The following is a 25,298-nucleotide window of genomic DNA, read 5'->3' as shown; positions in this document are numbered from 1 at the left end:
GGCTGAGCTAAGGTTCCACCACGTTGCTCCAATGTGTACTACATTACTTCATCCGTTATACAATAATTTGTGCGTAGTAATAGCGGCAGGCTGTTAGACTTTTAGGATTAAAATTTGAAAATTGCGTTTTTTACTAAAGAAATTTTTTTACGAAAAAAAAATCAAAATCTTATTTAAATACAAATTTTGAGCTAAATTGTTAGAGCCGTTTCCGTGATACTCGAACTGACTACAAGACCGACTCGTTAGTCTAGTGGCTAGATAGAAGGCCGCAGATCCCGAAGTCCTGAGTTCAAACTCCAGGCCGTGCCATTAATGTTATTGGCTTTTGCATAAATACTCATCATCACAGAGCTTGAAAGTCGGGAGTGAAACTCCCGTGTCCCCGGACAGCGAATTCAGTCTTGCACCTGAACTAGTCTTATCGATATTGCTGCTGATCGGACCAATAAAAAAATAACCCTCGAGTATTTAGTAACAGCACAGTAGCAGCCCGTTAATATCCCACTGCTGGGCTAAGGCCTCCTCTCCCTATTGCAGAGAAGGCTTGGAGCTTATTCCACCACGCTGCTCCAATGCGGGTTGGTACAATACACGTGAGAATTTCAATGAAATTAGACACATGCAGGTTACCTCACGATGTTTTCCTTCACCGTCAAGCATGAAATGAATTTTAAACACAAATTAAGAATATGAAAATTCAGTGGTGCTTGCCCGGGTTTGAACCCACGATCATCTGTTAAGATTCACACGTTCTAACCACTAGTATTTTCTATGTAGGAGTATTTCCTATGGATTAATTTAATAACATAATTAAAATGTATATAAATAAAATAACAATAAAAAACATCAATAAACTTTATTTGTACATAATTCCTTATAATAAAAATAAAACGATCCTTTAACGTTCAAATCATTGTTTGAACAAACATTGAAAAAAAAACAATTTTAAATGGTTTTTGAAATAAACGTGTAATATTTTTTATACAACCTTACCTCTAATATAAAGATATATTTTAACATCTAAATATATATAATGCGTGCAGTTCATTGCGTTTGTTGCTGACTGTACTAACAGTTAGGCTTACACTTAAGCTCACAATACACTGTATTGTTGTATTTCGATTTGAAGGACAAGTGAGCCAGTGTAATAAAAATTCCAATGACATGAGCAATAAAGATAAATAAACGACCATGACCTTATATAATCTGTGCTGTTCAATATGGATTCGCGAAAAAATGGCGTTTTTAATGTCAGCGTAGTTACTATCTGAAGTTTGGAAGTAAAATTAAAATGAATATAAGTAGTTTTATAATAATAATAGTAATATCATGAGATATTATTCACACACGGCCATCTGATCCCAAATTAAGCCTGTGCAGAACTTGTTCTATGGAAACCAGACAACTGATATACTACATATACTACTTTTCTTTTGTAAATACATACTTATATAGATAATTACACCCAGACTCGGGACAAACAGACATGTTCATGCACACAAATGGCTGTCCTGGGTGGAAATCGAACCCACAACCTTCGACGTGAAAGGCAAGTATCTACCAACCACGCCAAATGGCTCGTCAAATAATGTTGTATCATAAATAAATCGCATGTCAGTAAAATCGCATGGAATATGTAAATATAAGATTATATATTATTATATAAGGACAGTAACTAATGAACTATTTTTTATTTATAGTCGGTTAACAAAAACAATATTGTTTTAACGTTTCTTAGCTATGGTTAGTGTGCCTAGAGCGAGTTTTTTTTTACTTATTCGATAGCGTTGACTTTCAACTGCGATAGAATATACTATTTTAATATACAACCGCGCTTAGGCGGACTTAGGTACATTGCACACTCAAAGTTCCTCCCGACGTCAACAGTGTCCTACGTGGAAGTTCGACCTCACAGGACACGCCCTTGGGACACGCATACTCTTAAACCTTAAGTGAGCCCGCAGCATCTAGCTGAGTATCTTTAAGATTCAACCCCCACCATTATCAAAACCTTTCAGGCCAACAGCAAGCAGTCATTTAAAAAATATATATTGAATATTTTTTACCTTCTAATTATTGTCACTAGATGGCGCTGTTTTCATTCCATACAATTATCGATAATACCACAGTATAAATATATATATTTACCGTGACAGCACTATCGATTAAATAAATAAAACTCACATTAGACACAGTTTCTTTCTTAAATTAAATTTGATAGTAAATATAGAAAGTTAAAGTTTAAACAAAATGTTCACAATTGCTTTGATTTCGTAATATCGGAATTAAAATCATTATCATTATATAAATATATCAAATTATCAATGATAATATCTTAAATGCGAATAAAAAACTGTTTGTTTGTTCATCACGTCTAAACTCGAAATAAAATCGAACGTGACGAAATTCGACATAGAAATGTAAGTTAGTTTATATAAATTTTAAGTAGCAGCGTGGTTATGTCCCACTGCTGGGCTAAGATACGTGTGGCATATTTTCATTCGACGCAGGTAAGTTTTATAAGGATTCTTGCCGGGTTTCAACCCGCAGTCCTCGATTAAGATTTACTTGGCTTCTTAGTTTGTATATTATAATGTCTACGTCATAGCATCATTGTCTTCGGTTAGCTTAGCGTCGTACACCTCCTTCACCAGCTCCGCGAGCTCGCCCGCTCCGTAGCCGAGCAGTTGCCGTAAGTCGCACACAAACTTGTAGACGAATCTGTAACGACAAATTTAATTAATTAGATTTATTTTAAATGTCTGACTACGCACAGCCTTTTTAATAGCCGAGATGGCCCAGTGGTAATAACGCGTGAATCTTAACCGATGATCGTGGGTTCAAACCCGGGCAAGCACCTCTGAATTTTCATGTGCTTAATTTTGTGATTATAATTCATCTCGTGCTTTACGGTGAAGGAAAACATCGTGAGGAAACCTGCATGTGTCTAATTTCACTGAAATTCTGCCACATGTGAATTCTACCAACCCGCATTGGAGCAGCGTGGTGGAATAAGCTCTAAACCTTTTCCTCAAAAAGAGGAGAGGAGGCCTTTAGCCCAGCAGTGGGACATTCACAGGCTGTTACGGACTACGCACAGCCTAAACCGTACCAGGATGAAATTTTGCTCAGAAATTCTCACTTTCCTGGGTAAGCCACCAAACCGATTTGGATGAAATTTATTATGAAGCTAATTTGACTCTTAAGGACGTACTTTTTATACAGCTAACATCTGCCCACCCACCAACACGAGCAAAAACTATACATCATCATCCCGTTTTCATGCAACACTGGTCATAGGCCTCCAATGGCACGCCAATGAGCTCGACTGTTATCTGATCCCAAGCTAAGCAGAGCTCGTACTATGGAAACCAGAGAACTGATATACTACATATACTACTTTTCTTTTGTAAATACATACTTATATAGATAATTACACCCAGACTCAGGACAAACAGACATGTTCTTGCACACAAATGTCTGTCCTGGGTGGGAATCGAAAATTGTGGAAGGCAAGTATCTACCGACCACGCCAACCGGCTAGTCTGGAATATATAAAGATATTCTGTATACCTCTTCCCCGCGACCTTCGCTATCATGTCCCCGTCGTAGTAGTACCGCAGCGCCCGCGACAGCTTCTCGTAGTTCATCGCCGGCTTGTGTTTCCGCTTCCCCCACAGACGAGCCACCCGCTCTGGCTCCAGCAGCTTGAATTCACCTTCCGTACCTGATATTCACAAATATACTTAAATAACAAAAAAAAGCTGATATAAGAATTTGAATCGTCTTTTCTTATTAGAAATAGATTGGCACACGGGCAAATGGGCCATGATGGTGAGTGGTCACCACCGTTCATAGACATTAACGCTGTAAGAAATATCAACCATACCGTATCATCCTCAATGCGTCACCATGAAGTCTCTTGTGCGCGACACAACAATATTAATTATTGCTGTTTGGCGGTAGAAAATATGATAAGCGAATTGTACCCAGGATGGGTGGTATCCAGACTTAAATTAATAAAGACAGCAAGCTACCTTTATAACAAAACAATTTTATTATTTTCATTATTGAAACTGTAAAATAATTATGATAATACTGTATGTCTCTATTCAAGTATGTGCGTTCGAGAGTACGTGTATGTGCGTTCGAGAGTACGTGTATGTGCGTGCGCGTGTACGTGTATGTGCGGCCACGTGTGCGTGTGTGCGTACGTGTCAAAAACTAATTTCTCAGTATACATTGAATGAATACCTAAGTAAAAACTTTTCCTCATAATAATCTAAGCGGCCACCGCGTAAAAGGCTACTCTTAAAATATAAGTACAAATGTACACTCTATTTACCTTTTTGATATTAGATATATAATAAACAATTGGTCTGGCGGTCTATGACTTGATCAATTCTTTTTAAAATAACCGTGAAGTTTGTAGTAACGACAAAACAATTTTATGGAAAAGAGAGATGAAATTAAAAAAAAATAACATTTACATTCCAGGAGGAACTAACCGTGCCATCTTATGACGTCGAAGTATTCAGCGCTGGTCAGCAACTCGAGGAGGAACTGCCACAGTTGTATCTGACCATTGTTCCCGTTCCTGGACGTGACGTACGGGCATATGTCTTCATCTGACGGACGAATTATTAACTGGAAATATACATTACTTTGTGGTTGGACCATGTGTTAACCTGTGTGGGTTCCAACCAATCTTCACATGTTCTACAGCTAAACATCAATAGTGGCAGAGAGTGTCACTACAGGCACAATGTATATAACATAGTTTTCGACGTAATTTTTTTTAAACGACGGGCCGGTTAGCTTCTTTGGTAGATTCCTTTCACACCGAAGCTTATGGATTCGATTCCTACCCAGGACAGACATTTGTGTGCATGAACATGTCTGTTCGGCCTGAGTCTGGGTGTAATTATCTATATAAGTATGTATTTACAAAAGAAAAGTAGTATATGTAGTATATCAGTTGTCTGGTTTCCATAGTACGAGCTCTGCTTAGTTTGAAACCAGATGGCCGTGTGTGAATAATGTCCCAGGATATTATTATTATTTTACCCATAATAGTCCAGCGTTTGACCGTTGACTTGCCTGATGTTAAGCATCGACTAGGATATAGCACGCTTGCCTAGAAGAAACCTGTTCACTCTGGATTTGAAGACAATAAATGATAAATATTTCTTACATTACCATTCTCTATGGGAGTTGATGAACACCAGGTGACTCATTCGTCTAACTTATAAAAAAAAAACCATGCAAATTTATAAATGATTTTTATAAATTTTTCAATAATGGTTACTGTCGATTACGACCACTGGGCGAACTCACATAATAAGGTCCAATAAGGTCATTCAGACCGATTGCGGCCACGGCGGCCAATCTCAAAAGAGATTAGCCAACTGCGCCGGAGATATTATAGTGCACAAGTGTGTGCGCAAACACAGGTGCACTCTCTATTCCCTAACTCTCATAATCCGATGGGAAGGCAATCCGACACGACCGGAAAGAGTTCAGACGCAGGACCAACTTTACGTACTTTCCGAGGCACAGGAGTTCCACCAGGCACACTTCCAACTTCCAGACTCCGGGCTGCTACTGAGAATTTTCTAATGGAAAACCCCAATAACTTTTTATTGGCCCGTCCTGTGAATTGAACTCAGGACCTCCAGGTCAGTGGCCTTATATCAAGCCACAAGACCAACGAGGCAATCAGTCACATAATATATTATAAATATTTATATTAAAAGTTTTTCTTTAGATATATTTTTTTAACTTTTAGGTTTCTGTGGAGGGGGGGGGGGAGTTATGTACGTTATGTATGTATTCCTAATACATGTATGCAAAATTTCATAACGATCGGTTAAGTAGTTAAGAGGTAACATAACAAACAAATTAATTATTTACCTGTTTCGGCTTTTTCTTGATAGCAGACTGCGGCATCTCCAGTACATCCTTAACCGCTGTCTGTTCCTCGTTCTGCACAACGGCTGTAAACAAATTGTTATATATTATATAAACATATATATGTAATTAGTTACAAGAGAGTGACTACTGAGTTTCTTGCCGGCGCTGCTATCCCCTTGGAGAAGGAGTAAAAGTAAACAAACCATAGATTTACAAATTGCATACGATTTTATAATTGTTCTTTTGTATTACTCACTATAAACAGTAACAGTACAGTAACAGCCTGTTAATGTCCCACTGCTGGTCTAAGGCCTCCTCTCCCTTTTGAGGAGAAGGTTTGGAGCTTATTCCACCACGCTGCTTCAATGCAGGTTGGTAGAATACACATGTGGCATAATTTCAATGAAATTAGCCACATGCAGGTTTCCTCACGATGTTTTCCTTCACCGTCAAGCACGAGATGAATTATAATAACAAATTAAGCACTTTTTTTATAGTATAGATAGGCGGACGAGCATATGGGTCACCTGATGGTAAGTGGCCACCACCGCTCATTGGGATTGTAAGAAATGTTAACCATCGCTTACTTTGCCAATGCGCAGCCAACCTTGGGAACGAATATGTCATGTCCCTTGTGCCTGTAATTACACTGGCTCACTCACCCTTCAAACCGGAACACAACAATACCGAGTACTGTTGTTTTGCGGTAGAATATCTGATGAATGGGTGGTACCTACCCAGACGAGCTTGCACAAAGCCCTACTACCAAACATGAAATTTCAGTGATGCTTGCCCGGGTTTGAACCCACGATCATCGATTAAGATTCACGCGTTATAACCGCTAGGACATCTCGGCTTATATACACTATAAAAAGTTCTTGATTTACCGTTATTTATAATACAACACTATTCCACTTAACTAGTTATAACCACATTAATTTAACTTTCGAATTTCCGATTACAACTTCGCGGACATTGAAAACGTCATTTTTTTCGCGAATCCATAGTGATTACCACAGATAATACAAAATCTCGACCAATGACATCGCGTCAGTTCAAGGTCAAAGTAGTTCATTGGTCTTTACTTCTCATGTAGTTGAAATAAGTATATACAACTTGCATTTCAAATCGTTATGTATAATTGCAACCTGACGATTCAGAAGTATTGTCTTATATAAAGTATTATATGCTTTGTTTTCGTATTAGGTATAAAAAAGTAACCTATTGCTGTCCAAGCTTGCTTACTGGGTCGTAGCATTATAAAAACAAATTCTTCAGTTTGTACTTGGTGTTAGGACTTTGTGGCAGCCCGTCTGGGTACCACCCACTCATCATATAATATACCACCAAACAGCAATAGTTAATATTGTTGTGTTCCGGTTTGAAAGGTAAATGAGCTAGTGTAACAAGCATAATAGACATACGTTGGTAGTGCATTGATTATGTATGTTAATATTCCTTACATGGCCAATGTGGCGGTGGTGACCACTTACCATTTTTACAGTCCTTTTACCAATTTTATGAAAATAACACATAGAAAAATTACATAATACGAAATCTCCTTTTTTCTTTATTACCTATAAATTTACATTTCCGTAGTAACTCAAAGTGTGTCCAGAACAGGTCCCCAGGGTCTGATGGTACTTTTTCTCTGAAAACAAAAATATAAATTAATATTTATATTAATGATATACATTTATATGTAATATTTCTTTCATCGCCAATGTCTACGGGCGGTGGTGACCACTTAACATCTAATGGTCCTCTACATATAACATTAAGTACCTCGTTGGTCTAGTGGCTTGATATAAGGCCGCTAACACGGAGGTTCTGGGATCAATTCCCAGGTCAGGACAATAAAAAGTTATTGGCTTTTTCTGTCAGAAAATGCTCAGTAGCAGCCCGATTTTTGAAAGTTGTTCACTCCGTGCCACGGAAAGCACGTAAAGTCCTGCGCCTGAACCTGTCGGATTGCCCATCGGATTATGAGAGTTAGGGAATAGAGAGTGCACCTGTGTTTGCGCACACACTTGTGCTACTCTCTTGTGATTCGGTCTGGAGGACATTACATTTAACATAAAAATACATATATAATTCAAATAGACGTTATGTCAGTTAAAATATCAGATTTAAATTAAAAATTAAAATTACTTGAAATGCAAGTTCGAAAGACTGCAAAGTTCTGGGCCAGGGATCGCCCAATCAGACAAGCGCACACCTCGGAGATTGAACTGACGAACCGCCCACTGGATCCACAGCTTTACATGTTGGACCGACCTGGGTATAGAAGAGGATATATACTTTATTTGCACAAACCATGAGGTCATATATGATAACGCCGTTGGTTCGGCGCCATTTTATCATGTAACATCGGAGAATAGATAATGGAACTGCATTTACGCACACACGCCTAAACTATAACTGGCTCATTTGTGTAGTGGCTAGATAAGGATCCCGATGTTCTGGGTTCAAACCCGAGGTCGGGCTGATGAAAAATTATTAGATTTTTCCTGTGGAAAAATTCTCAGCAGCAGCCCGGGGTCTGGAAGTTGGAAGTGTGTACTCGTGCTTTAAAGTTCACGTAAAGCGGTTAGCCCTGCGCCTGAACTCTTTCCGGTCGTGTCGGATTGCCGTCCCATCGGATTATGTGATGAAGGAATGGAAAGTATATCTATGTTTGCGCACACTGGAGCACTAAAATATAAAATGCGTCTTGTGCTTATATATAATATGCCAAATCGTATTAAAGTTAATAAATTTATTTGTATAAAAACGGCATCAACTTTACTAATACCAACAGTTATACACAAAAAAATATATATTATTTAACACAAGCAACATATGTACACAAAGTAAGTAAGATATAGGCCCTTTTAGGACCAAGACACAGAATTATAAAAGTAAAAAATTTATTCCGGCTGACCATTCGGCCGGATCATCCGGTATTCTGGCCCGGCTGTGGTCGGTGCGGAAGTTAGCGTCGACCACCCATTTAACAGCGGCCGCGTGCGGCTGTTCCACTTCCGGCTGGGGCTCCGGAGTTTGGGGGACCAATTCTTCCATATCTGCAAAGACTCTTCATGTCATCATCATAATATATCTGCTTTCTATCAAATTAATTTATGCTTGGCAAAAATGGCTAAAAATGGCTAAAATATAGCAAGTACAATTAGATTTCTGTATGTCTGTGTGTCTGCGATAAATTCAGAAACTACCAAACGGATTTTCATACGGTATCACCAATGAATGGAGTTATTCATGACGAAGGTTTTAGTGTATAATTGGTTGATTTTGTGTAATTTGGCTGAAATATGACGATAAATGTTGAAGATGTCGGAAAAAATCATGCCAACTGGGAGCTTAACTGGTCGCGTAAACCATTAGAGTTATATGTCTTACGGTTTAAACGTTTTATTTAGACCATTGGATTGGATTAGATTTAGACCATTATTCTACTCGTGTGAAGCCTTGCCACCCGAGCTAGGTAAATAATATTTAAACAAAAACGATATTATAGTTATTAAAAATGACATCTACTCTGCTCTGCTCTACTCTACTCTTCCATAACGATGTGTAGTCACAATCTACTTACACTCTTCTTCCTGGGGAAGCTGCAAGAGCTCCTCATCAGGCTTGAGGACATCCATTATATTGATTTTCTTTTGAAAGGATCGTATCTGTACGTTAACTTGGACGACGCCGGAACCACGTATGCATTGCTCGACTAGAGTTTTATGGTTTTCCAACTGAAATAAAAATTATATATAATGTATTATTATATATATAATATAATAAATAATATATATATATAATAATATATATATTATATATATAATGTATTATTATGGATATGTGTGTATGTATATATATATCATATTCGTATGTATATTTTTGATTATAAATTACCGCCTCCACGAATTTGAATGAAATTTTGAAAAAAAATTGAAAAATTTGAATTGAAAGAATGCCTTCAGGCATTCAGGCCGCCTGCAAACAACACAATGTGGTGGTCAAAAATTTTTTTAAATAAATAAATACTATTTGTATTACATAATATATAACTAGCAACAAATCACATTGAATATGTAAATATGAGGATTATTTATCTCTATACCATCTTAAGATTGGAATAGGCTGTAGAATTTTTAGCGCACTTAGACACTTTTTAATAGACGATTCATACACACGACCGTGCTATCCGAGGCACGGGAGAATAAACACTGATAACTTCTCGACTCTAAGCCTGTCCCGGTGTCTGCGGCCTTATAGCCACTAGACCAACGAGGCGAGTTAGAAAAGCATAAATAAAAGAATATATTCAGGCCTGGTTCGAACCAGGTCTACCCTGAGATTTTCCTTCAGCGCCCTTCGACACTTCCACTCATAAATTGCATTTCAATTTATCTTATATAAATAATAATTAACACACTTATATAAACAACGCTTATGTATCCTTGGAAATTGTTTTAGACATTTTCGCGCCCCTTGCTACTTGGCGCTGAAAGATCTCTTCTCTCGCTCTACCACGGAGCCGGCTGATGGTGGTGCTGATTATATTAAGATAATTTTTTCATACCATTTTAGCATCTTGAAGCCAGAATGTGTATTCAGACAGATCGGTGTTCAGACGTCTCTCTAGCATCGATTTCAAGCGGGACAGCCTCGTCCGTATGTCCATGAGCTGAACTACTTCTATCAACTCCTCTGAAAGATTTTACAATGTCGAACTTAAAATATTTATTAAATATAATTACAGATATATAAGGAGTTACATAACTGAAGCCGAGATGGCCCAGTGGTAAGAACGCGTGAATCTTAACCGATGATCGTGGGTTCAAACCCGAGCAAACACCACTGAATTTTCATGTGCTTAATTTGTGATTATAATTTATCTCGTGCTTGGCGGTGAAATAAAACATCGTGAGGAAACCTACTGTACAGTACAGTAACAGCCTGTTAATGTCCCACTGCTGGGCTAAGGCCTCCTCTCCCTTTTGAGGAGAAGGTTGAGGTTGAGAGGAAACCTGCATATGTCTAATTTCACTGAAATTCTGCCACTTGTGTATTGCACCAACCCACATTGGAGCAGCATGGTGGAATAAGCTGCAAACCATCTCCTCAAAAAGGGAAAGGAGGGCTTATCCCAGCAGTGGGGCATTCATAAGCTGTACTGTACATAACTAATTAGCCACTAACTTTGGGAACTAAGAATCAATACTATTAATGTCACAAGTGTGAATTTCATGTTTTTCTAAATAAATAAATTGTTTTATAATTTTAAACAACTTACCACTCGAATCCGTGCTCTGCATAGTGTCTTCATCATCATTTGTATCGGTGAAAACTGTCAATGGACCTTCGAGTATTTCCGTTCCCGTCTGCATGAGGCCTGTACAAAATTTTATATTTATATTATTATTATTTATTTATTTATTTGGATCTCCAACAGTTGTACATAACACACATTCAAATCACTTTTTACATTAACTTATAACAAACTATGCACAACCAATTACAGGAGAACACACCATTCACAAACACAATTACAAAATATACAAATCAAAAATAGAATAAAATAAAAAGAAAATCAAAAATATTCAAATAAAGAACAAAAATCAAAAACACAAACAAAAGGTAGTAACTAATTAAATTTTTGAACAATTTTTAAATTAATTATATATTATATAGAAAAAAATATTACTTAGTTATGATGGTATGTGTTTATTTTAGGATTATAATCAATTAAATTGTCAAATTTGATAATATAGTAAACGCTAAGGGCTTTGTGTAAACCCATCTGGATAGGTACCACCCACTCATCAGATATTTAACCACCAATGCTTAGTATTGTTGTGTTCAGGTGTGGGGTATGGGTGAGCCAGTATAACTACAAACACAAGGGACATAACATCTTAGTTCCCAAGGTGTGGCATTGACGATGTAAGGGAATAGTCAATATTTCTTACACTGCTAAGTGAAAGGCATGTTTGTAGATACATACAACCACACCAAACGGCCCATCGAATTATAAAATTATTAAATTAATATTGGCCCACAAAAGTATTACTGACTCTATGCGGTCAATTTACAGTTATAAGTTTGTGTTTATATAATTTACAGGTTCCTACGTATTCTCACAAATTACATAATATTTAAATATTAACTTTGCCATTAAACAGCAACATTAATATTGCTGGCTATACAAACATATGTATTAGATTTTAACTGTATTTTCTACTTATTTATTATTATTTTTCCTAGTTTTATTTTATTGTATGTAATATAGTATATTTTTATTGACGGATCGGTTAGTGTGGTTGGAAAATACTTGCCTTTCACGCCGAAGGTTGTGTGTTAGATTCCCACCCAGGCCAGACATTTGTGTGCATGAACATGTCTGTTTGTCCTGAGGTGTTATTATCTATATAAGTATGTATTTACAAAAGAAAAGTAGTATATCAGCTGTCTGGTTTCCATAGTACAAGTTCTACTGAGTTTGGGATCAAATGGCCATGTGTGAATATTGTCCTTGAATATTATTATTATTTATTTCATTTTTAGTGAGCTGTGAGAAATCTTTAATGGATAAGAATGCCTTTAAAAGTTTGACTTTTTTTTTCTTCTGTAATCAGTACCATAACACATATCCAAGTGTTGGCTGTTGAATTTCTACCCTTACTTACACAATTGTCAGGACCTGAGAGTCTAGTTTCTTTTTGTAGAGATCTTTTTATGTTTGCACACATAATTTAAAAAGATTTGTGCCCTAAGTTTATCCCGTTCAAGCTTGCTGCCCTCGGCTTACACTTACTACCAGCTTGTATATTCACCACTGCATATAATGATGTTATATAAATAACGAATATTAATTATGAGCTTGTTTAAGTAAACATAATTAACTAGATGATAAGTAGTGCATTTACAAATTAGAAGTAAGTCAAGATAAATTATTACCAAATTGCTGGTTTATCTTTTAATTAAACATGAAAATGTTTGAAAACAAAACTCATAAACCACACTTGTTGTTTGACATTTGTTGTTGAGAATTATTTGTTTATATTTTCATAAGTTTTTGCATTGAATACAGCATTAAATCTAATTATAGGTACGATAGATAACAATATTTATAATTTTAAGTTAGTTTTATAATATAAATAGTATATAACGATACAATTATAAATATATATATAATTGTATTGTATCAGCATTATTCATTTCAAGGTTTTATTTAGTCTTACCTAGATCGGATTCCGTGACGTACTGCGGTATGACTGATAGAGGATCAGACGTTTCAACACATTCTGCATCCTCAGCAAAACCATTTTCACTATTTTCCATCTTTATAGCTCGAACATTTAATAATTCATTTATATCCGTAACTTCCATTTTACACAACAAAAATATTTACTTCGCCTACCGATTCACTGTTAATGCATATACTAATTACGTGACAGTCGTTATTAATTATGATGTCGAAATAAAAAAAATCTATTATGTAGCTGGATTACTTGTTTATAAAGTTTTGATAAATATTATTTGAAAATTTTTAGGAAAAGGAAATTGATTAGAACCACTTCCGCGTGCGCCAAAACGAGATATCATAGACAATTGACGTTGACATTTCCTTTATTTAATATTGCTGCTTTCAAAAACAGTTTTTGATTAAATATACATTACGATAAGCGTGTAGTGAGCAAAGTGGTAACAAGTTGACACATACATAATAATAATAATAATAATAATCATGCGTGCTTCGCTAGTAAAATACATATTTACAGAAAGGAATACTAAAATAAAATGGAAAAACACGTATTATACGTTCCAAATGCCAACATTTTGAAACATATTGTATGCTTTTTATTATTTGACAATGATTACGTAAAAAAAGCCCGCTTGCTTAAAAAAAATATATAAACAAAATAATATGGTATTGCTACTTTAGCATGTAGGCTATCTTGAGATACTGAGGCGTATATTGTTGAGAGACGGATCCAGGTATGAGGCTAACCAATACTCAAAGACCGAAGGAATAATATATTTTTATTAACGACACGTCACAATTGTTTAAGTACCCTGTACTGACTGATTGATTGATTAATGTATTATAATAATCTTATAATAAATTGTTATGTTTTCGTCATGCCAAATATGGAGTACCATTAAAAAGGCGATGTGCTGACGGCACACTACCAACCTAAATTTATGTATTAAACATCTTGAAATAAATTATTTATTACAATTTATTATTCGGTTTCATTATACGTTTTATTTAATAACAATGGAAAAAATAACAACGAAACCTTAGTGCGTTATTGTCTAAAAAGCTGTTAGTATTATTATATCCTTTAAATAATAAACAAACGTTCGACTTGAAAGTTTTTGTTTCATTCGAGCTTGATGTATCGTTAAATTATAGTGATAACAGAAATTTTGTAATAAAGAGTGTAACGTTTCCTCATTTTAGAGAACATAAGATTTTAAAAATTTGACTGTAAAAGACGAAATTCTTCAACCAATGCGTCTTACCTGCCATGACATACGGTGCCGAAACGTGAACACTAACTGCGGGATTAGTCCACAAATTCAAAGTCGCTCAGCGTGCTATGGAGCGAGCTATGCTCGGAGTATCTTTGAAGGATAAGATCAGAAATGAGATTATCCGGAAAAGAACCGGAGTCACCGACATAGCTTGCAAAATTAGCAGGCTGAAGTGGCAGTGGGCTGGTCACGTATGTCGTAGGACCGATGGCCGTTGGAGCAGACGAGTCTTAGAGTGGAGACCGCGAATCGGCAAGCGCAGCGTAGGGCGCCCTCTACCAACTGGATGTGGAATGCGGAGGACAGGGAGATTTGGCGCACCTTGGGAGAGGCCTATGTTCAGCAGTGGACAACGATTGGCTATTGATTGATTGATTGATTGATTGATTGATTGATTGATTGATTGATTGATTGATTGATTGACTGTAAAAGTAGGGAATGTGATAAATTATATTAAACCAATACATATATACTATTTCTGCTAAAGAATTGATCAAATCGTTATATTAAATACATATTTTTGTTTTCAATCAGACACTTAGCAATTCCGATAGATCGTCTGATTTCTAATATACAAATTTTACCTAAAAATAAAAATTTTATTTTGTTTCCTGAGACGTCTGTAGTCCAGTATGAGAGAGTACATTGTACTCGTTCCACCGCTGGCCGCTAGATGTCTCCGTTTTCCCTCCAAAGGTGAATGCTCAGTGGGGCCCTCAACTTACTTTGCAATGTGTAGTTCTACAAGCCGCCATAATTTTTTGTCATTGGGAGTTCATAATGATGATGGCTCACCTGGACTTCAGACGTCTCAGGAAACATATTAAAATTTTTATTTTTAGGTAAAATTTGTATATTATGAGTTCCGTTTGACGTCTGAAGTCCATTATGAAAGACTTGTTTGTTATTTCCTGGTGGCTTGTGAATGAAATTTTATTAAAATTAACAACGCAATAATGTGTTAAAGCGGCATTTATTGAAATTAGTAGTTATGTAATTTGAACTACGTGCGAGATCTTACAATGAAAAATGAAAATTATATTCAAATGAATAAAATTAATTGAAAATAATTAAACAGTAACTAACCAGTGTCTTGTTAAGAGATTATTTAGAAGATAAAAATTGGGACAAGGATTTTTCTGAATATTCAATCACGGTAGATTGAATTGGTTTACAATAGAATTTTCTAAATGTACTTTCATGTTATCAATTGGCATTATCCAGAATATAGTTAATATGATACTTTTCCAGCCAGTTCAAAAATAAGACCGCCGATCTGAAGCTACCTGGTGAAGCATGGATGCTAGCTTCAGACAACACCTTCCTTACCCAGCCACCAATTATAGTCGGTGTGGCTGGCTTCACGGGGTCTCTAGTAGTGATAAAAATATTTGATATAGACCCTCTGAAGTTTGCCGATATTTCTTTTAAAGTTCTTACCCAACATACCGGATCAATATTCCTTTCAGGTGCAGCTGAGAGTGTCCAGTCTGATTGACAATGTGACCTGGAATCTGTTTTGGATCCAAACGTGGGTGTTAGTGTAATTGAGTATGAATTGTTCACGAAATGATTTGCATCACAATTTAAAACGGTCAGATCGTGCACTCTGCGACCTGATGCTAACAGCAAAAGCGTGGCGGTGCGTTTTGTAACCTCGTAGAGGCAAGTAGGATCGGGGCAAAGATGATTGATGACTTGACCCTTGCATCCCAAATAGGATCTTTGGCGTAGGAGGTTTTACTATGAAGACAGCTTTCATCACGTGCTTTACTATGTGGCTGGAGAAAATCTTCGCGCTGGAGATAGTCTCTTAGATCATTGATATTACGCTCTTGTGCACTAATACGGTATGGTAAGCTAAGTTGTGCTTTATGTGTAGGTGGGCTAAGTAGCATGCTACCTCAGCCAGCGTGGGCATGCGCTGATCGATGCCACTGCTTTCACACCAGCGCGACTACTTCGTCCAAACCAAGGTGTAAGTTTTAAGCGTAGAAACGCGCCTGCAGGATGACAAAAGCTGTCTCTCTTCCACAAACCAATTGGGGGTCAACCATTTCCACCCGAAATGAGCCAGGCTTCCAGGTACAGTCTGTCCACTTGAGCCGGAGGACACCCTGTGCATGTGTCTATGAGATTCGTCTCTAAGTCTTGAATCTTCCTCGGCCGATTCAGAGATCTGTTTTTGAGGCCTGGGCGCCCGAATGGTTTCTTTCACTCGGGCGTTATTATTATGAATTATCTTGATGCTAAGTTTAGGTGTTGCAGCACACTGGCTGGGTAGAAAGAAGATCCAGGCCAGGTCGTAATGCCAGTGCCTGCTGATGGCCTCGTGAAAGCAAGCGTTCAAGAAAGACAACCCTCTCTAAAACCACTCGAGTCATTTACTTCTAAAGTTTTGTTTACTTTGTCTGTGGCTTTCAGGCCCCCCTTTTGACTTGAGCCAGAATTGTTATAGTTGCGATGAGTAATAAAATATTTTTATCCTTATGTTTAACGGTGGTATTGATTCCCGACTTTGCAGAGCGAAAACGAAAATTCTTGTCTTTAGAGATTTTCTCTTTCTATGTCTTCCCGGACGTACTTGTAGGCTTAACCCTTAATAGGCTTGACAATAGCACGACGATGAAGCTCCAATACCTCAGAACGTTTTCCGCAGATTATATGAAATATATGTGTGATACATTTGTATAGGGTGAATCGCTACCGAAAAGTTCTTTCAGTTTTTCATAAATAGATGAAGGCGCGAGCTGCGATTGGGCTTCTGCCGACCAATCGATGAGACTGTACAGCTTGATTTGCAACGCTGCAAAACTACGCTCCATTTTAAACCAACGTAGTGGAGCATTAGGATCATCAAACTTTCGCAATTCTTCAATTACTTTTAGTTCCACGAAACCAGGGAACGCGACGTACTTCTTTTGTATATCGGTATAGCGCACAGAGTTCCAGTCCTCTGAATCCAAACGTCGCACCGACATCATTTTAGCAACGCGCTTGTTGTTGGCCCTAGCAATCGTTGGTTCTTTGATGGCAAGAACTAACTCCGCTATGTCACCTACCACTAGATTATTAATATTTACAGGTAGGTTACCGCCACCATTGTCAGGAATAGGCTTAACGAGAAAAGGTTTCACTGGTGGTAGAGCTTTGTGCAAGCTCGTCTGGGTAGGTACCACCCACTCATCAGATATTCTACCGCAAAACAGCAGTACTTGTTATTGTTGTGTTCCGGTTTGAAGGGTGAGTGAGCCAGTGTAATTACAGGCACAAGGGATATAAAATCTTAGTTCCCAAGGTTGGTGGCGCGTTGGCTGTATAAGCGATGGTTGACATTTCTTACAATGCCAATGTCTAAGGGCGTTTGGTGACCACTTCCCATCAGGTGGCCCATATGCTCGTCCACCTTCCTATTCTATAAAAAAGGTGCAGATGTTGCGAGAGTGCCTCAAACCTTTGATCTAATTCGTCATCTTGCACCGTGGAGCCTAAAAGGCAGCTGCGCGAGCGGCGCGCGCGCTTCGATGTAAGCTACGGTGACTTCTTACTCAATACACTTTCATCACTATCACTATAATTAGGGCTCGATGAACATCTAAAACGAACCGTCAAATGCGCGGTGCCCAGAGTACCTTCCGACATCGTATCGTTAACGATACCGGCGCGTGGAACCGAATTGGCGCTTATTATTATCAGTAGTCACGTTTTCTTGGTCGTTAATTTCCATAAGAATCACGACCACGAATGGGAAAAACGAAGACAGAATGTTTTACTTCACTTCTCAAATATTTAAAATGTCTTAAACAATTTTCGATAACCAGCTAAAGCGCGCGGTATGAAGAACAACGCAACAATGACGAAAAATTATGGCGGCTTGAAGAACTACACATTGCAAAGGAAGTTGAGGGCTCCACTGAGCAGTCACTTTTGCAGGAAAAACGGAGACATCTAGCGGCCAGCGGCGAAACGAGTACAATGTACTCTCTCATAATGGCTTCAGACGTCAAACGGAACACATAATAGTTTTAACCACAATTGTGTAAATAAAATATCTTCAGCCCTTAAAATAGAAACTCATAGCAGAGCAAATGACGTCAGATTTTTTAATACTGCTCTTATTAAGTAATGATTTAACTACGGTATAAGAAGTAATTATTTAAATAATTAATTTTAGTTTTAAAAACACTAACGATAAAGTCGTCGACTTTACTATATAAGCGTTGTTTAGCAGCTGTTCAGTTAAACGCTGATTTCGTTCTTTCTGTAATTTTTTATTTGACATTTGAAAGAAGGCACAGCATTATTTAAATAATAGCCTGCTAGGCTATAAAAGAACAATTCAAAACAACGTTTATATTATAAGTAAGACCGTATTTGTTTTACAGCTTATTTATCTGTTGCTATTTAGTTATTTCTTAAGAAAAGTTATACATTCTTTTTAAATAAAACTAATTTTACTTAAAGCAATTTATTTTTCCTTTAAAACACCGATGACATGAGTATAAAGTATTTGATTTGCTGTCGGTAGGTTGTTTGATTTTGAAAGTCCCACGTCTAAGTCTGCGTAGAAAAGTTGATTTTGTGTCACCTAGAAGTAATCAAAATTTGTCATATGTAATATTAATTTAAATAAATATTTATTTTTCTTATAAATTAGTTTATATTTATAGTGTTGTTGTTGTATGACTTTTGTCTCGTTTATTCAACTATACACTATGGAAGAGTTACTTGTCACTGACGTGAGTTGAGGCGAACTGTCAGTGTCAATACTTATAATTACAAAACACTCACCTTACTTAGCTTATGAAAGATATTGTGATGATATCATAGACATTTTTAGTTCTTTTTATTGTTTTGACATATGTTTGTCGTTGACAATTTTTTTTATTGAAACTAACTTTTTAACATAATTTAGATATACTTACATAATTGTATGTATTGTCTTCTTTGGAGACATTTCGAAATCGTATCCGACGTCGGATCGTAAAATGAATTAGAAAACCGCAAACAATTATTGCAATAAGTGCTGTAGTCAAGTAAATAGCGATATGATGAGGTTTACTGTCTGAAATTTAAATTTATTATTAATTAATAATAACTCGTGTTAAATGAAGTCCTTTCCTGTCTTTTTTTCGGTTGGAATAGGTAATAGTAGGATCGTCACTGTAGCATCCGAAAGTAATCCCGTGGCGCTCCTCGTTAAGACGGAATGGGAACCGCTAGTTTTTTAGTGTGTATTCCTATGTTCGGGGCGCACTTGGCGCCTTGGACACCGGCGAACCCCACGCGTTACACGTTTTTCCAGCGATAAAAAAAAAAAGAAAAAGGTAATAGTAGGATAAAGGGAAAAGAAAAAAAATCTCTTTGAATTTCTCTTATCAGCTCACAAATATAAGACATTTGGTAACCAATAAGCAAGACTAATGCTTCTTAAGTCATAAAGATTTTGAATTCGTAAGACATATATATATAGTCATGTCAAATTATTTCATTACCTAATTGTATAACAGAATTAAAACTACTATAAAAGTACAACTAATTGATGAATCTAATTAATATGATAGTATTGTGTTAGTGACTATAAATTAACTTCAACTTTACCGGCAACGAAATGATCTTCACACTCGGAGCCAATACAAACGCGATCATTAGCAGAAGCTGCATTCGGACTGCGTTCTGATTGGTTTGACAATTGGTAACAGTTTGGTGGCGTCCCAGTGAAGTTCGAATAGCACGAACATGAAAAAGTATTTCCAATACTTCTACACTCCGCATTTGGACCACATGAGGGCACGCATAGGCTCCTCATATCTATCTTTCGATCATCTGAAAAATAAATTAATATAAAGAAACATTAACAAATCTTACGCTGACGTCATTTGACACTCGAAATCTTACGCTTACTCGTTTGACACTCGAAGTCTCAGTTGTTACATGTGTAAAAATTATTGAATAGTATACAAGTGTATAAACAAAGACTAAAGACCAATAATAACAATAATACAATATTTAGAGTCGATTCCAGCAGCGCCATTCTGTAAGAACTCACTTTATTACTCGTCGTGAAATATTGGCAACCGACTTATAGTGTTATACTATTTCGACGCGTGTATCCTTGAAATGTTATCATTATTATGATCAATGCTGCATATCACTTTCTGACATTTCACGACTGATTTCTACGGTGATCTTCGAGTATGTTCTTACAGAATAGCTTATGAAATGATATGTCAGATTATCAAAAGTCTTTGTCATATCAAAGAAAAATTGCATTGCTGTGCAAAGATCGATTAGAATTAAATCGAGAACGTATTTTAATCGTTATAGCTTAGTAGATTTGTCTCCTAGCTTGATTTTGGAGCATCTGGGTAGTTAGTCAATTTTATTATTTACCTTTAATAACATATACTCACGTATAATTTCCTTATCTTGACTTCTGTCAACCGCAATAATTATTTCGCAAGATTGTAGGCATACGTGTCTATCTAATTAGAATAAAAAATACATATTATTACAAATATGTTAGGAATCTGTCGAAACTATATAAAGTAGTAAAAATTGTCTACGATCTCATTTCGATATCTTTCCGAAAATACAGCCTGTTCCAACCACAAGAAGAAAACCCAAATAAACGACTTTGACACTGATATCATTGGTCACCGATATCAATTGACGCGATATCATTGGTCGAGATCAGGAATAATGTATGATATTCACTAGGAATCCCGAAAAAATGGTTTTTTCAATGTCCGCGAAGTTGTAATCGTAACTTCAAAAGTTAAATTAATGTGGTTATAACTAGTTATATTGTTGAGCCGGTTGGCGTGGTTGGTAGAACACTTGCCTTTCACGCCGAAGGCTGTGGGTTCGATTCCCACCCAGGACAGACATTTGTGTGCATGAACATGTCTGTTTGTCCTGAGTCTGGGTGTAATTATCTATATAAGTATGTATTTACAAAAGAAAAGTAGTATATATCAGTTGTCTGGTTTCCATAGCACAAGCTCTGTACAAGCTTAATTTGGGATCAGATGGCCGTGTGTGAAAAATGTCCCAGGATATTATTATTATTATAGTTAAGTAGAATAGTGTTGTATTATAAATAAAGGTAAATTAATCGAGAGCTGTTTATATTGCGTAATATAGCAGAACAATTACAAAATCGCTTGCAATTTGTGAGCCGAGCTGGCCCAGTGGTAAGAACGCGTGAATCTTAACCGATGATCGTAGGTTCAAACCCGGGCAAGCACCACTGAATTTTCATGTGCTTAATTTGTGCAATTCATCTCGTGCTTTACGGTGAAGGAAAACATCGTGAGGAAACCTGCATGTGTCTAATTTCACTGAAATTCTGCCACATGTGTATTCCACCGCATTGGAGCACCGTGGTGGGATAAGCAAAACTTCAAAACTTCTCCTCAAAAAGGCAGAGGAAGCTTTTAGCCCACCAGTGGAACATTCACTGGCTGTAACGGTATGCAATTTGTAAATCTACGATTTGTTTACCTTTATTCCTACTCCGATTGGAATAGGGCTTAGTATTGACAGACCGCGTCAAGGCTACGTGTGAACAAGGTTTATGTTAGTCATCTCAGTGACAAGTAATACGTTAATAGTAGGTATATAGGCATAGACAGAGAAACTGAGCTTAATTTCTCCGTCTACGTATATAGGTAAATAAGCAGACTATATATATAATATAGATCAATTATAACAATAATGGTGTGATGAAGTGTAGAAGTAAGGAGAAGTTTTTTTTATGGATTTCTTTATTTTTATTAGGATTCTTGAATTGCTAGAATGTCGTTGAAATTAATATTTATGCGCTTATTAACAGAATAATTTGAAAATAACGTCCTTTGAAGGTGGGTGTCAATTTTTCTCTCTCTGATTTCGTTTTACTCACCGAATGCAGCAGTGCCTTTTAAATTTCTTCATCATTTCATTTTGAGGAACACTTTTTACAATTAAAGTACTTCTCCTTACGACTACACTCTGTAGTGCTTAAACAATTTAAAAGCCAAAAAACTAAAAAAAACTTACCCTTTATGCGATCTGTTACAAGTTTCAATTGAAAAACAGGTTTTGTTATATTTTTGTTATCTTCAAATATTATAGCAACGTACAATGTTGAACCATTGTAAACGGAAAATAGGTGCAAATTAAAGTTGAAATTTGTGGAATTATTTTCATCTAACAAAATATAAATATATAATTAATTATTGACACTAGTAATAAAAACAAATCTACCTGATTAGGGTTGCCAGGTGGAAGCTTCAGCTATTGGTTTTTGACGCCATGTTCGGCCAAATATTCAATATGTAAATCTTATAATAGTTTAATTTGTCAGTACTATAACCTTGTTAAATGCGTAAATACTACGTAATCCTACTAGAGCTACCAGAAAGAGCGGTGCTAATAAAAAAATTAAGCTTGCAAGATTTAAACAAAACACTCTAACAATTTTTTTTATGTTACAGTTTGGCGGACGCGCTAATGGGCCACCTGACATTAATTAGTCCGCCCATAGACAATGGCGGTGTAAGAAATATTAACCAATTCTTAAATCGCCAATACACCACCAACCTTGGGGACGAAGATATTATGTCCTTGTACATGTCGAGATGGCCCAGTGGTAAGAACGCGTGAATCTTAACCGATGACCGTGGGTTCAAACCCGGGCAAGCACCACTGAATTTTCATGTGCTTAATTTGTGATTATAATTCATCTCGTGCTTTACGGTGAAGGAAAACATCGTGAGGAAACCTGCATGTGTCTAATTTCACTGAAATTCCGCCACATGTGAATTCTACCAACCCGCATTGGAGCAGCGTGGTGGAATAAGCTCTAAACCTTCTCCTCAAAAAGAGGAGAGGAGGCCTTTAGCCCAGCAGTGGGACATTCACAGGCTGTTACGGTACGGTACATGTAGTTACACTGGCATATTCATCCTTTAAACCGTAACGCAACAATACTAAGTACTGCTGTTTAGCGGTAGAATATCAAACAAGTGGGTGGTACATACCCAGGGCGCCACCCAAAAGGCTTTGGCCGTGAACAGAAAGTGAAAGACAAAAATAAAAAAGTAAAACAAAAGTTTGAAATTAAAAAAACACTTACTTGAATAAATTAGTATGGCGTCTTTATAATTGGTTGTATTTTTTAAAGTAATTGACACATCCATGGTGTCGTGTTCGTTATATTCAATTGTCTGATTTTCATATACCTTAGCACGGGTACTTCTAACACGGCCTAAAAAAAGTTTAGTCTATTGAATCGCTGGAAAAATTAGGTAAATATTCGAATGAATGTAAAGATAAATAAGCCTTACATTTACATAAATCATGCGACTTCTTAATAGATCTGATTTATATCTTTATTTGGTTTAACATTTTTTCATTTAACTTCCAAAGCTTCGGTAACAACTTCGCTAAACTCCAAGAAAAGACATAGACTACTTCAATAGTAATTTTTATATAAATTCAATAAAAATTTAAGATAAATATAAAAGTCCCCGAGCCTAATTAGTCTTAGTAATGAATCACTTATTTCTTGCTTTTTTGTAATTATTTAGTTCTTGAACTGACGAAATAAAAAAAAACTATACATAAACGTTGTTTGCGAGCTTTCGGTTAAAAACAGATTTATCTCTTTTTTTCATGATTGATGTGTCATTCGAAAGAAGAATACACAGCATCGTTTAACTAATCACTTCCAAAAACCATTAATAGTAAGACCGTATATATTAAACAGTTATGTGAACTTACCATAATAAAATAGAATTACAGAGTATAACAAAATTTTACTCAATAAATCACTAACGAATTGCATTTTTAAGTTTTTAATGCAAGGACAAAGTCAAGTGTTTTAAAATATACTCATGGATGACTAAATTATTCACACTATTTAGAGTTTTTGTAAAGACAAACTCGATATTCACCGCAGAAAATCTTGCGTCCGAAATTGATATGGGATTATAATAATTATAACATTTAAATGACACACGTGTCAAAATCGTTTATCACAATGTTTTAAACAATTCACGAGTAATACTCGACGTGTTCCTAAAGAATAATACTGTGATAATGCTCAATTATACATGTGTATTAAGGAAAATATAATTTATGTCCTGACCGCAACTTAATTTAAAAACATCGAATTATTTCACTGCAAACCAAAAATAGGTCCGTAACGTAAGTTGTAATCACAAATTAACATAATTTTTGGGCAGTTTGAACTTTTACAAACAATTATAATAAATATTGAAGTAATTAAATTTTCCGGATATTATAATTAATCTCTATCATCTATTGACAGAATAATAAAAATACGTGTAGTATTAATATTATGGTTTGAAATTTAATTTAATGTTTACGGTGATATAAAATTTCTTTCCTTTATAGATGATGATAATGATTACAAAAGTATATGTTTATAAAACTTAAAATGAACTAAACTATAAAAAATAATAATGAGACCCGTCATTTCTAATTATCCGGACAAAGGCCCGACTCCGTTCAGTCCCTGAATATCCCTGAGACTTTTTTTAAACTGTAGTGCGCTTGCCGCAGCGCCGCAGACAGTTGCGTTTGGCAATTGTTTTATTTTAAAAACAATCAAGACCTATCTTATTAGCCTAGTGAAATAACGTGCCAATCACTTAACAAATGGTAGGATTATATCAAATCACTAGATGTTTTTAGTAATAAAACATAATAGATAAGAATATTCGACATCTCACGTGATTTTATGGTGTCCTAGGGATTTCTCAAAATTCCCGGTATCCTCATTATTCTACGACATATCTATATGAAATTGGCCGATAATCACGGAGCAATATTCA

General features: G+C 36.2%; 2 protein-coding genes across 2 annotated transcripts; both read right to left on the bottom strand.

Annotated features, from left to right (window-relative positions):
* Positions 1-840: 840 nt before the first annotated feature.
* On the bottom strand, positions 841-13,505 carry LOC126778873 (DNA-binding protein Ets97D). The gene is made up of 11 exons (XM_050502608.1): positions 13,155-13,505; positions 11,207-11,305; positions 10,493-10,620; positions 9,509-9,662; positions 8,840-8,981; positions 8,068-8,193; positions 7,494-7,567; positions 5,917-5,999; positions 4,512-4,650; positions 3,577-3,730; positions 841-2,724 (listed from the first exon to the last, which is right to left on the bottom strand). The coding sequence occupies exons 1-11, from the start codon at positions 13,300-13,302 to the stop codon at positions 2,601-2,603; spliced, it is 1,371 nt and encodes a 456-aa protein (XP_050358565.1). The 5' UTR covers positions 13,303-13,505; the 3' UTR covers positions 841-2,600.
* Positions 13,506-18,922: 5,417 nt separating this feature from the next.
* LOC126778728 (uncharacterized) lies at positions 18,923-24,505 on the bottom strand. Its single transcript, XM_050502350.1, has 7 exons — positions 24,223-24,505; positions 23,576-23,707; positions 22,498-22,647; positions 20,868-20,939; positions 20,056-20,280; positions 19,380-19,519; positions 18,923-19,042 (listed from the first exon to the last, which is right to left on the bottom strand). The coding sequence occupies exons 1-7, from the start codon at positions 24,284-24,286 to the stop codon at positions 18,923-18,925; spliced, it is 903 nt and encodes a 300-aa protein (XP_050358307.1). The 5' UTR covers positions 24,287-24,505.
* Positions 24,506-25,298: the final 793 nt, after the last annotated feature.

This window comes from Nymphalis io, chromosome 27 (genome assembly GCF_905147045.1).
Source record: "Nymphalis io chromosome 27, ilAglIoxx1.1, whole genome shotgun sequence".
In the NCBI taxonomy this organism is placed as follows: Eukaryota; Metazoa; Arthropoda; class Insecta; order Lepidoptera; family Nymphalidae; genus Nymphalis; species Nymphalis io.
Note: the sequence above shows the minus strand (reverse complement) of the source record. Positions and strands in the feature narration are given on the sequence as shown.